The following is a 14,485-nucleotide window of genomic DNA, read 5'->3' as shown; positions in this document are numbered from 1 at the left end:
TAGAAATATGTATGATGATTAAATTGGTATAAAATTGCATTGTGTTCAATTTCATGTTTTTTATTTATTTATTTATTTTTTGCATTAAGTTGTGTTTTATATATTTTTGTCTTAGCCATAGATCAGGGAAAAAGTCACTTATCCAATGAGACATCATCATGTGGCTTTCTGTTACAGGTTTTGGTATTATGGAAGATATCAGTAGCACTAGGATACAAAGGTTGGTATTAACATTATATAATTAGAATAATGTATGAATTTGAGTTTTTATGGATATACATTGTTCCATTTCCACGCATCTAATTAATGATATCGTTTTTCATTTTGATATTGTCACGCTTGTATTTACCTCTCCAGCAGTGGACATGGCGTCATCTGAGAGGAAACAGCCTTGCGCACAGTGGAACGAACCATTCCCATATGAGAGAGAGAGAGAGAGAGAGAGAGAGAGAGAGAGAGAGAGAGAGAGAGAGAGAGAGAGAGAGAGAGAAGCGAGAGGGGGAGGAGTAAGGGTAGCACCGGGTTCGATGTGAGCCATGTTGGATGTGAATGAGAGATGCTGCGCTCGTGTCGCTGCTAGTCGGAGCTCTACCAAACACCGAGAGTAGATGCGAGCTTCCCGGGATCACCGAGCGACCGGGGAGCACGGCGGAAGGAGTCGGGCGGTGGTGGATGAGTTGGCCACTTAGCCGGCGTTTGGAGAGAGAAAGAAAGACACTTCGGTTCAGAGAGAGGGGAGAAAGGGGGGAGAGAGAGAAAGGATTTCACCAGACTAATGGCTGCACTGCTACTGGACTTGGGCTCGCTTTCGCCGCTGTTGTTTCTAATTTTCCTCAGCTCTTTGTTCACTGTTATCCCGGGGAGTGCAGCAGGGTCGTGCTGCCGCTCTCTGTGCACCCACCCAGCCCCCGGAGACGCTCAAATCGCCAGCCTGCCGGACGGAACGGTAGCGGGGGCTTTGGCTGGGGGCGATTGGAAGATCCACCCTTCACGGACGGTACGGTCGCATAGACGGAAATTGCAATGCTTAAGGTCTAGTGCAGTGGGAACCTCCTCAGGTCCGTTGAGTACGGATTACCGGAATTCTAGTACATGGGTATCAGAACCGGCGGCGCACACCGGACGCTGTCATCCCCAGCCTTTTTGGAGTAACGGTGGCAGCGGAGAGAAGGGCGTTGTTTCTCGTGTTCTCGCCTCTCCGGTTCAGTATGGCAAAAAGAGGACTATACAAAGGACTAGAACGCGCTCGCGGCCACAGACACGCCTCGACACGGGGAGGGTTGTTGTACAAAGCTTGTTGGATAACTCTAGACCCGCAGATTGCAAATCCAGGCCTAAGCACTGCCCATGTCACCCAAAACGGGATTTTGCCGCTGCCAAGACATCAACTCAGTCGTTATTAAAAGCCCATTCTCATTCTAATGTGGTTTCGGACGCCAATAAATTGCACAAAGCGACAGCGGACCGTCCCCTTTCAGGCACCCTGAATGTTATCGATCTCACCAGAGAGGGCTGGGACGGGTCAGGCTTTGGAAATACCCGCGGGTGCTCGGAACCGTGCGCGCGGCAACTCTCTCTAGGGCTTGGCAGCGAAGCATGCAGCTGTCTCGAGTCACACCGGATCACAGGTTGTTCTGAAAGGCATCCAGCCTGGCACACCAATAACTGGCACCGGTTCAACATTTCTCTGGGGCGCTACGCTGTTTGTGAAAGGCAAGCAAAAGAAAATACAAACACCACATCTTCAAATAACAACTCAAAAGTAAAATTTGTGCATGCAAAGTCTGATTGGAATAGTCCATGGAAGTATTCTTGTACACTCAAACGGACTGATGCTCGGGATTTAATGACACAGACTGACTGGGTGAGAACTGGGACTTCCTTTGATGACAGAAAGACTCATTATAATAGATCAACTGGAATCTGCGCTGCTTCTTCGTATATCAGTGATGTACACAGCTCTGACTCATCTGCTACTGGGACTCCTAGGGGTCATAATGCATCACATTATATCTACCTCTTAATCGACCTAAACTTTCCTAAACGTTCTCGTGACTCACACATTCACATGCGAGGCAATCCCACAGAGCGCGCGAGAGAATATTCAGCACCCGCTCAGTGGACAGCGCCAGTCTCCGTGCATGAGCTTGCTTACTCGAGTGACTTTACTGAAAGTTTGTTGCTGAGGAATTGGAACAGTAACAATAACAACAACTGCGCCAAAAATCGTAATAATAACCACAACAACAGTAGCAGTCCTGGCGATCAAAATGCAACTGAAAGTCAAAATGTTCCTGGCACTGAAGCACGCGACTTTGTAAAAGGGGAAAGCGCACGCTCTCCTTGCTCCGGTGCGCGTGCAGAGTGTGGTGACTACAGCGCCGAGGACAGCTTAAGCGCCGATGGGGGAGCCACGCGGCCGCAATTAAAGTCCGGTAAACGGGTGTCATTACAAGCTGAGGGTGTCAGCCAGCAAGAAGAGCAGCTGGAAGCCGCGTCTGAGTGCGGTAGGAGGGAGGCACAAATAGAGGGCGGGGTGAAAGGGGAGGGATGGGGGGAGGGTGACAGACAGCATGTAGAGGGAGAAAGGGAGGAAAGCATAGAGTGGGTGATTGCAGAAGACACAAAGGAAGAGACAGTGTTAGAAGAGACAAATTTACTGAGAAAAAAAGAAAAAGGTCAAGGCAATGGCACCTTTCAGTCAGAAAGAGAGAGTGATGAAAACAAAGAGGCAATGTATACTGAACAAAATGAGCTTAAATATAGTGTAGATGGGGTCAGAAACACACAAAAAAAGCATTACAGTGAGAAACTAAAAGCAGTACAGAGCGATGAAGTGCAGAGAGGAGAGGAGCAGGAGTACATAGAAGAGCAGACAGGTATCCCTCCTGTTGGGCGCTCCCGTAGAGCTGCTAATCGACATCCCCATTTCTCCCAATATAACTACCAGGTTCAGGTTGCTGAGAACCAGCCTCCTGGTACCTCAGTCATAGCTATGACAGCTGCGGACCCTGACGCTGGTGAGGCAGGCAGACTCAGTTACAGCATGGCCCCTTTAATGAACAGCAGATCCATGGATTACTTCCAAATCGACCCAATTACTGGCCTTCTCGCCACCACACACATTCTGGATCGTGAACACATGGACTTACACTACTTCAGAGTTACTGTCACAGACCACGGCTCACCACGCCTTTCTGGAACAACTATGGTGACCATCACCGTGGCTGACCGTAATGATCACTCTCCTGTGTTTGAGCAAACAGAGTACCGGGAAACAATTCGAGAGAATGTTGAAGAGGGATATCCTATCCTGCAGCTACGAGCAACAGATCTTGACTCACCGACAAATGCCAATATACGCTACAGATTTATTGGAGAAAGTGCACCTGTTGCACGCTCTGCTTTTGAGATTGATCCTCGATCAGGCTTGATCACAACACGAGGTATTGTTGACAGAGAAGCAAATGAGCGTTATACATTGCTGGTGGAAGCAAGCGACCAGGGAAGAGAGCCGGGCCCACGGTCAGCCACTGTTAGCGTCCATATCACTGTGTTGGATGAGAATGACAATGTTCCACAGTTCAGTCAAAAGCGGTACGTGGTTGCAGTTAGAGAGGATGTTCGACCACATTCCGAAATCCTTAGAGTCAGTGCTTCGGACCAGGATAAAGATGGGAATGCTGCTGTGCACTACAACATAATCAGTGGGAACAGCCGAGGACAGTTTGCTATTGACAGTGTTACTGGAGAAATCCAGGTGGTTGCTCCGCTTGATTTTGAGACAGAACGTGAGTACACGCTGCGACTGCGGGCTCAGGACAACGGACGCCCCCCTCTCTCCAACAACACTGGAATTGTGAGTGTGCAGGTCACCGATGTCAACGATAATCCACCCATCTTTGTATCAACACCTTTCCAGGCTTCAGTGCTGGAGAGCTCGCCTATCGGTCACTCCATTCTCCACATACAAGCTATTGATACAGATAATGGTGACAATGCACGCCTGGAATACCGTTTGACGGGAACTGGCACAGATACACCGTTTGTGATCAACGCTGCCACTGGTTGGGTCACAGTGAGCTCAGAGCTTGACCGTGAATCGGTAGAGCACTACTTCTTCGGTGTTGAGGCTCGAGATTATGGCGCCCCACCTCTTTCCGCCACGGCTAGTGTTACGATCACAGTAATGGATGTTAATGATAACCGACCAGAATTTCTACAAAAAGAGTATTACGTTAGACTAAATGAAGACGCAACTGTTGGAACAAGTGTGGTCAGTGTAACCGCAGTTGACCGTGATGTGAATAGCGCCGTCACATATCAAATCACCGGTGGAAACACACGTAATCGCTTTGCCATTAGCACAGCCAGTGGCGGAGGACTTGTCTCCCTAGCACTGCCTTTGGACTACAAACAGGAACGCCGCTACGTGCTAACAGTCACTGCTTCTGACAGAACTCTCCACGACACCTGTCAGGTGCACGTCAACATCACAGATGCCAATACACACCGGCCTGTGTTCCAGAGCGCTCATTATTCTGTAAGTGTGAATGAGGACCGGCCTCCTGGCAGCACCGTGGTGGTCATAAGTGCCACAGACGATGATGTTGGAGAAAACGCACGTATCACTTACTACCTGGAGGACAATATTCCACAGTTTCGCATCGACCCTGCATCCGGAGCGATCACACTTCAAGCCGAACTAGACTACGAAGACCAGATGACTTACACTCTTGCTATTACTGCTCGTGACAATGGAATCCCACAGAAATCTGACACTACATATGTGGAGGTCAATGTTAATGATGTAAATGACAATGCACCTCAGTTCCTGAGCCCCAGGTATCAGGGTGGAGTCAGTGAGGATGCTCCACCTTTCACTAGTGTCCTACAGATCTCTGCTACTGACCGTGATGCTCATGCCAATGGCCGTATCCAGTATACATTCCAAAATGGAGAAGATGGTGATGGCGATTTCACTATTGAACCAACCTCTGGGATAGTCCGAACCGTCAGGAGGCTTGACCGTGAAAGTGTTCCCTTCTACGAGCTGACTGCATTTGCCGTGGATCGCGGCGTTCCACCTCAGCGCACACCTGTACACATTCAAGTCAGTGTTATGGATGTCAACGACAATGCTCCTGTGTTCCCTGCTGACGATTTTGAGGTTCTAGTCAAGGAGAATAGCGCCGTTGGGTCCGTCGTAGCTCAAATTACAGCGACTGATCCAGATGAGGGCCAAAACGCTCAGATTATGTATCAGATTGTGGAAGGCAATATTCCAGAAATCTTCCAGATGGACATTTTTTCAGGAGAACTCACCTCTCTAATTGACCTTGACTATGAAACACGTAACGAGTATATAATCGTTGTCCAGGCCACGTCAGCGCCACTAGTCAGTCGTGCCACTGTGCGCATTCGACTGGTTGACCAAAATGATAATGGGCCTCAAATGCAAGACTTTCAAATCATCTTTAACAACTTTGTATCTAATCGATCCAACACCTTCCCAAGTGGGGTTATTGGACGAGTTCCTGCCCATGACCCAGATGTTTCAGATCGTCTCTACTACACTATAGATCGTGGAAATGAGCTGCACCTGCTGCTGTTGAACCACACAAGTGGGGAGATCCGCCTCAGCCGGAAACTGGACAACAACCGACCATTGGTGGCTCCGATGCTCATCACTGTCACTGGTAAGACCAAAGAAGGAGGGAAAGATGTGAGGGAGAGGGGGAGGGAAAAGGAAAAGGAAGAAATGGGGAAATGAGGCAAGGGCTATTAAGGTCATGAGGATGAAATAAAATCAGGTCAAATTGGTTTTGCTAACTCTTTTCTTCAGAGCTCTATTATGAAATATTGCTGAAGGCAATGTGTCAGTGCAGAGTCTATGTAAGTGGCAAAATGGAAAGAATAGAAGATATCTTTGGAGAGAGCTGACCCTTGACTTGCATTTTTCCCTCTAAAGACATTTAGCGATCAATGTAAATCACTTTATGCTGGCACGATTTCTTACTGATATTAGCAGGTAACAATACCCTTCAGGAGTCTCAGTGGTAACATGAGAGTGTAAGTGCTGAGAAGAGCATTGCTTGGCCACAACCGCTGATGTTGTTGATGGCATTGCTGGGAAGTGTACATAATTGTGGCTTTTGAAAGGTTATAAATGGTGATTTGTTATTTGCAGACATTGTGACTAAATGGTAAATTTATCAAGATGTGTGGGTTTTAGTGGCTGTTTTGTGTTTATTTATTTCTTAGAAAAAAAATGTCCTACTTGACTTGAAAAATATTGTTGATTTTTTATTTACCTTACCTGGCAGTTTGTGTGCGTGCATGTGTGTGTGTGTGTAAGGCATATAGGTTGGGGAGTTTGTAAGACTGCAGTGTTGGAAAGCTCAGTTACCCTCTGGTAAAATTCTAACTCTCTCTCCTCTGATGAAAGCACACTTCCGTTTCCATCCCCCTCTTGCTCCTCATTCCTCAGTCATTTTTTTTGCTTCCTTGCTTTCTATCCTTTTCTTTCGCTTTTTTTCTCACAGAATTTTTTTTCAGTTGGGTTAAATAGTATAAATATGTATTTCTAAATGAGCGGAGCAGCTTATGCATTGTTTGATTTTATCAGATTTTTGATGTCCCAAGGGAACCGGAAGGTTAATTTGAAGGAATTTCCTTTGAAATAATTTCTTTGTATTCTAATTCACCCAGAGAAACAGCAGTTACAGTTTCCTAATGAGCACAGCTCATTGTCTGTAAGATGAGATGACATGGTTTGAAGCTCAATGTCGCTTTTATCTTGTTATTCTCCAAGCAAGGCTTGTATGGATGTGATTAGTTGTAGTGTTTATGTATGTGTGTGTGTGTGTGTGTGTGTGTGTGTGTGTGGTAAATACTGGTAAATGTAGTTTAATAGAGGATTACATACAGCCCTCTTATAAACTCTCTCTCTCTCTCTCTCTCTCTCTCTCTCTCTCTCTCTCTCTCTCTCTCTCTCTCTCTCTCTCTCTCTCTCTCTGTTCTACTTTACTTTGAGTGTAATAGGACGTCCTTAGGGGAAGCCTGGCTTTGGAAACAAACAGAGCACAGTAATCAGCTGTCAAACTAGTGCCCAAGAATTTTGTGTGTGTGTGTTTGTGTAATCAGATGGTTTAATATTCGTTCATGCAGCCATCTACATTGTTTATGCCTACATCTGGGTTTGTTTGAGCATATATTAAGTGTGTGTGTTTATACACGTGTTTGTGAGTGTGTAAGTGTTTGTAGTTGAGTGCCTGTTAGCTGATGGGGTAGAAATTTATTTCCATGTGCCTAATTCCAACAATGAAGGGCAAATACATCTAAGCATTTCACTTTATTTTTGTGCACAAACCACACATATAGTGACCCATGACACCTAGTGCCTGTTTTAGTCATGCTAGGTTTGTAATTTCAATGTTCAGAAGTTTGTCAAATGTGAGAGGTGCTGTTGTGAGAATTTGTCAGCATGTGCATTATGTATCAGGTTTGTTGTGTCAGGTAGTGAAACCTACAAAATCTATGCGTTTATTTCATGTTTTTGTGAGCTGGTAAAAGGTATTTGCATGTTTTCCTACGACCTCAGCAAGAATTTCATAAAACACACTCCCACAGACAGTTATTTCTAACAATCCCCTTGTGCAAAACAAGCCTAAAATAAAGGTCACTTTAGAATAGGTAAGGGAGCTAGATTATAAAAGATTAAAAGGGTCGGAGAGAGAAGTAGAGAGAAATACAATGAAGAAAGGAGAAATTATGGGTTTAGGGAATGTGTATAGGAGGAAGAAGAAAACAGACTGTGGAAGAGAAGATAACAAAACATTGAAGTGCGGAATAGAGACTTGGGAAATGGAGGGAGGTGAATGACTGTCGGTGATTGAACTGAAGGTGTGATTGAACAGAAGGAATAGAAAGAGGAAAGATTCGCTGAGTTCAGGTCTACGCTTTGAACAGCTGAAGGAAAATTATTTCAGATGAAAGAAATGGAAAATTGCCCTCTTTGAAACCAACCATATGCTTTATATTAAATGGCTGTATGCAATGCTTCTGTTTGTATTTGTGCCTGCATTTACAAATCATCTTCATAACCTTGATCTGGTTTTCCAGTAAAATATATTAAAAAAAATCGTATAAACAAGATAAATGTAATTAAAATCTAAATATATGGTATAATAAGACGTGTTAGATATATCTTAACCCAATGACAACATTTTTCTTGTTTTAAGCATACATTTCACAACATTTTGAAAGATTTGATAGATAAAACAAACAAACACAAACAATTTGTCAACAGGGTTAAAAACTTAATTTGAGATATATTCTCTAAAAAGAATAACCATTTTATTGATGCCATAAGATGACATACACTACCATTCAAAAGTTTGTGGACAGTAAGATTTAAAAATTTAATTTAAATAATTTGAAAGAAGCCCCTTGGATTCACAAAGGCTATATTTATTTGATCAAAAACAGTAATATTGTGAAGTATTATTAAATTTAAAGTTAAAGTTTTCTATTTAAATATATTTTAAAATGTGATGGTAAAGCTAAATTGTGAGCATCATTATGATCCTTCAGAAATCACTCTATTGATGTGCTGATTTGGTCCTCAAGAAACATTTCTTATTATTATCCATTTGTGCTGCTTAATATTTTGGTGGAAACCGTTATATATTTTTTCAGTATTCTTTTCAGTTAAGAGCAATCTTTACTTTTGTAAAATTATAAATGTTTATTTACTGTAAGTTTTGATCAATTTAATTCATCCTTGCTGATTCAAAAAAATCATATAGAATTTATAGAATATATATATATATATATATATATATATATATATATATATATATATATATATATATATATATATATATATATATATATATATATATATAAGAAAATTACTCTGGGACCTGTTAAATTTAGCTGTATAAGTGTAGATCAGTTTATTGAGTTGCAATTTACAACAATACAATATGTACAACTTGTCCCTGGATCAACATTCCAATCAACCAATCTGATTTGAGGGACAAGTTTACAGTTTATGTCAAGTTTAGGCTTACAACAAGGGTTAAGGGACTACTACCTCAGTGTTATTCACATATCATTTCCCTCTGATTCTGAGAAGTTATGGGTAGGGATTGGGTTGGCACTACATTTTCGGGCAGGAATGTTGTTCCAGGATCAACAAAATAATTGTGTTCATAATTATATATCTTGCCTGGCAAAATCACGGTGACTTCCACTGACTGCTAACGTTAGATGCCATAGACAGATATTGAACAAAGAGCAAGTAAACACACACACACATGCTGGTGATTTGACTTATCCTCTGTGTGAGCTTGAATGTGTTGATTTAATCAGCATGAATAATAACATTTTCCTGTTGTAAGCTTCATTAATCATTTAAATAAATGTTTTGTGTTGTTTTATTTAGATGATGAGTTACCAGTGTGTTACCCCTGCACATGTTGTGGCCGTTTAGAGTAATTACAATTATTTAATTGTCAATTTGCCATAATTGCTATTATTTGTTTGACCTCAGTGCTTACTGGAATATGACAGAAAAATGATAGATACGATAAGAAATTGGTGATTTGCTTCCGTTGTGTTTTGCGCCATGTGCTTTTCTAGTGCATTAGTTTAATGGCTGCATGGTGTGTTAAAGAGAGAGATGGGGACTGTTTTCGGGAGGTCAGTAGGGAGTCACTGCCTTATAATCCCGTAATCAAACCAGCTGCCTCCTCGCACCCTTCCCCCTATCTCTCCTGTACCTCGTTCTCTCCCCCCACACCTTCTTTTTGTCCGTCTTTTCCTCATCTCAGTCTCCCACAAACACACATTCCCGGATCTCTCGTCTGCTTGATATTGCCTTAATCTTTCTGACGTCTATGTAAACACTCCTGCTCCCCTGCCTCCATACTTCCTCTTCTAACCCATTTCGCTCTCTCCATCTCTCTCGCACAGGGTGGCATTTCATCAAAGGAGGATATAATCTCCTTAGACACTGAGACATCCAGTGACATTAAAAAGTTCAAGGCACGGCTGTTGTCCTCACGCGTCGTAGACGGTCACACATTGCGCTTGACAAACAAGACTTTATTTCTCCAGCTATTACAGCAGTTCAGTCAAACACTTCATCACTGTGGAAAAACTGTGCACATATTTTGAGCTAAACTGTAATTTACAAACAGTACATGCAAACACTGTTTGGTGTGGTGAGCCAAGCAGGATTAAAGGATCTTTAAAGTGCCTCAGTAATGCTTTTTCGAATATTACCTTATATGCAGTGTGTGTAGTATAGCTGTTTGTGAATGTAAAAGGTCTGCAAAGTTTTAAAGATCGAAGTGCATGACAAATAAAGTTATTGTCTCCTAAAAGAAGGCATCGCTTCTGAACTGCCGTAATGAGTCGTCAGCAATTCCAGCCAATATTTCCTGTTACATACCTACGTAACAACGTAGCAAATTTGCATAATGCCAGCCTGTGATCTTCATTGGCTAACTGCGAATAACGTCTACTTTAACCCACACTCATTGTAGTTGTACCACAGCTATTTGTTTTGTACCCTAAATTTAACAGGATTTTTTTTTTACAGCGTAGAAGAGCTGAAATTGCACACTTAACCTTTAAGAATCCCAATTTGTTATAAATTTGGGTTATGGATTAAGGTGGCAGGTGTGGTTGAATAGAAAGCATGTTTTGTTTTTGTCTGTGTGTTTGAGAGAGAGAAGTGGGTGATGGAAGGTGTATTTTCTGAGAAATGCTTATCAGCATGAAAGGTATGACTTTTAAGTGGATGACATTATGATCTAACGTCTCTCTTTCACCCCTCCCCCTTTCATTTTATCTTCTGTGCTTTTATTCTTTCCCATCCCTGACTCCTTACCAGCCTCCAGCAGCCTCACCCCAAGCTCTCTCTCTCTCTCTCTCTCTCTCTCTCTCTCTCTCTCTCTCTCTCTCTCTCTCTCTCCCGCTCAATCTCTGCTGAATCATTTCCTCCTCTCTTCTTTTATTTCACTCAATTTAAATCGACTTTAGAGTGACTTGCTGCCAAGACCATATTCATGCACTTAATTGCAAAGACATTTTTAATGTATTCAGGGGAAAAAATCATTAAGAAAATGGAAAAGCAACTGTGAAAATGTCATCATTGTTGTACAAACAGCAAGGACATACTGAATAACACGATTCAGAATTGTTTGGACTGGCAGGGTGTTAGTGGTACTGGAGTATCAAAGTCCTTCAAACACTAGCATGCTTCACTGGTCAGTATAATGATAATACTGCAATGGTGTGTATTTTCAAACTCACAGCCCAATAAGTGGTGCCTGGTCCTAAATTAAAGCCAGTGGCTGTAATATTTAAACCCAAACAAATATGGATGTATAAAGCAGAATGTCAGGAGATTTGTCGGGAACTTGTCTGGGTAATATTTTACCCTCCAAAAGAAATATTTTACCCTCTCAAAAGAAAAAAAAAGCCCAAATTTAGGACCATTTATGTTTGATTGAATTGGGGCATTATTTTAATGATAATTGTCATCAACTGTCATCACTTTAATACAGATTTAACGTCAACAATGACATATTATTTAAATATATAATTTATACATCATAATTGTATTTGTTGGACTGTATTTCTGTATTGTATTGCACTTTATTGCTGTATTGTTTTACAGTAAAAAATTATTATATTAAGGCGCTGTAAATATTACACATTAGCCAAAATTACACATTTCACATTTTTCACATTAGCCAAAATTTAGCCTACAAATCCAAGCAGCTGTCTATTGGTCAATGCTGCAAATTTGTGTGGAAAAATAATGCAACTTCTGCATGGGGAAATTTTCGATCATGTGGATTACAATTGAAATGACTGGATTTGACCCGCAAAATGTCGCTAGTGGTAAAGGTAGTGTTTGCTCACAACATGAAAATAATACACACTGAATGAAACACAGTAATAAATAAACCATGGTTTTAAAAATCAACTACAATTTCTACATACAAAACGTAATGTCTGAAATGTAATCTGGACATGTTTACATTGGGTTCACCCACACATTCTACCGTGACTGTGTATATCCAAAGTTGTATGCACTGTATATGCAGTTGTGTGTGTATGAGCATAAAGTTCGTGTGCATTTGATGGACACATGATTCACTGCGCAGCATGTTGCTAATTTCACAGTCAGTGAGCTGTAGATGAAATCACAAGCTGTACTGACCCGACTTCATGTTGAGATGGACCTCTGAAGTATTACAAATCTCACAGCCGCATTAAAATATTTGACATTAAAATGAAGTAAAACATAGACTGTGACTATCAGAGAAACTGAAGTGATGTTTTGATGGAGCTGTCAGACATGTTCGTATCACTTAACTTACAAACTAAAGAGATTTGACATTCTGCTTTTACACATACTGTGATATAGGGCAAGGCTTGTCATTTTTATTCTTATTATCTCTCCTTAACTCACTTCATCTTCCCTTTGTCTCATTCTCTGTGTGTTTCTCAGATGGCATTCACAGCGTCAGCGCTCAGTGTGTGTTGCGGGTTCTCATCATTACGGAGGAGATGCTCAGCAGCAGCATCACTGTGCGACTCCAGAACATGTCCCAGGAGCACTTCCTGTCTCCGCTGCTCACTCACTTCCTGGAGGGGGTATCAGCAGTGCTTTCAGTCTCTCCTGATGATGTGTTTGTGTTTAACGTGCAGCCGGATGCAGATGCAGGAAAGGTGCTCAACGTTAGTTTCTCCGCGGCATTGCCGGGAGGGCAGTTTTTCCCATCAGAGGCTCTGGAGGAGCAGCTGTACCTCAACAGACCTAGACTTAACACCCTTGCACATATGGAGGTAAAACACACACACACACACACACACACACACACACACACACACACACACACACACACACACACACACACACACACACACACACACACACACACACACACACACACACACACACACACACTCCGAGGCCTCATAGAGTATTTAGACATTTAAACAACTTTTAACGTATGAATTTCATTGTATTATTACAAATCTTTTTTTTAAATAAATGTCATCTATAATTTGGTTACCTTTTGTTAATGCTGCATTTATATAATAAAAGAGACTGTAAAAATAAGTACAGTGAAATTGTGGAATATTATTACAATTTAAAATAATTATTTTCTATTTTAATTACTTTTAAAATGTAATTTATTCCTGTGATGGCTTAGCTGAAATTTTAGCATCATTACTCCAGTTTTCAATGTCACATGATCCTTCAAAATTTTTATAATGATGATTTGATGCTCAAGAAACAGCTCTTATTATTAACAATGCTGAAAACACTTGTGCTGCTTTATATGTTTGTAGAAACCGTAATACTTTTATTTGTTTTGTTTTTATGAATAGAAAATTCAATAGAACAGCATTTATTTGAAAAAGATTTTTTTATTCTTTACTGTCACTTTAGATAAATTTAATGTGTCCTTGCTGAATAAAAAAAAAATCTTCCTGACACAATACTTTTGAACTGTAGTTTAAAAATGTAATAAAATAAATAAACTTTTCCAATTGACGAAAAGGTAAATCTAAAGTTACTGCACACACAAGTTGACACAAACACTGAAAAGCACCTTTTGCTGTGTATTACGACAGGTTCTCCCATTTGATGATAACGTGTGCTTACGTGAGCCATGTCAGAACTACATGAAGTGCATCAGCGTCCTTCGCTTCAACAGCTCTGCTCCCTTTATCGCCTCCCCTTCCACGCTGTTCCGGCCCATCCATCCCATCACAGGCCTGCGCTGCCGCTGCCCAGCCGGATTTACCGGAGATTACTGCGAGATTGAAATAAACCTGTGTTACTCAAACCCCTGCATGAATGGAGGAGTGTGCGCTCGCAGGGAGGGAGGCTACACCTGCATCTGCCGAGAGGATTACACAGGTGAGAGTGGGATTGTGTGTTTCAGTAAGAGATGTGTTATTGTGTATTTCTAGATGATAGGGAGTCTTGCAAAGACTTGCAATTGAACGCACTTTGCGGTGCATTCTGGCCAAGAATCGCCCACTTATGGCTGGTTCACACTGCCAAAACAAACAGCAACATTTCAAATGTGCTCTACAGTTGGCTGTTGGATGTACAGTAGAATGATGAGAATCATATTCATACTGCCCAACAGACAGCAACGGATCCAACAAACTCAACAACTTTTGGCATTTAATGTTTCTTGGTTAGACAGGAAAAGGACAAAATATAACTTTCAAAGATTAGATGCTAAGTGTAGGACTGTGTATAGATACAGATCTTCCAATTACATTCCAATTTGGTTCTGATTAACAAATTTGTTTACAAATTCAATTTGATTTAATTCATTTTCAGATATATCAGTTGTAAGGTCCATTTTGTACATATAAAGAAATTCTCAGTTAATGTTTTAAATTAAATTATTTAAGGAACCTTCTTACTTGGTAA

The 14,485-nt window shown here is 41.5% G+C and overlaps 1 protein-coding gene across 1 annotated transcript in view; it reads left to right on the top strand.

Annotated features, from left to right (window-relative positions):
• The first annotated feature begins 470 nt into the window (after nt 1–470).
• Nucleotides 471–14,485, top strand: part of celsr3 (cadherin, EGF LAG seven-pass G-type receptor 3) — an 82,219-nt gene continuing 68,204 nt past the window's right edge. The window contains exons 1-3 of the mRNA XM_077222725.1: nt 471–5,699; nt 12,536–12,873; nt 13,669–13,957. Coding sequence (XP_077078840.1) covers nt 776–5,699; nt 12,536–12,873; nt 13,669–13,957 — 5,551 coding nt within the window. The 5' untranslated portion in view covers nt 471–775. The remainder of the gene's footprint in view (nt 5,700–12,535; nt 12,874–13,668; nt 13,958–14,485) is intronic.

The sequence above is a fragment of the Siphateles boraxobius genome, unplaced genomic scaffold (assembly GCF_051911475.1).
Source record: "Siphateles boraxobius isolate OS27281-9 unplaced genomic scaffold, OSU_SipBor_1 9, whole genome shotgun sequence".
Lineage (NCBI taxonomy): Eukaryota > Metazoa > Chordata > Actinopteri > Cypriniformes > Leuciscidae > Siphateles > Siphateles boraxobius.
This window is presented reverse-complemented; position numbering and strand designations above follow the sequence as displayed.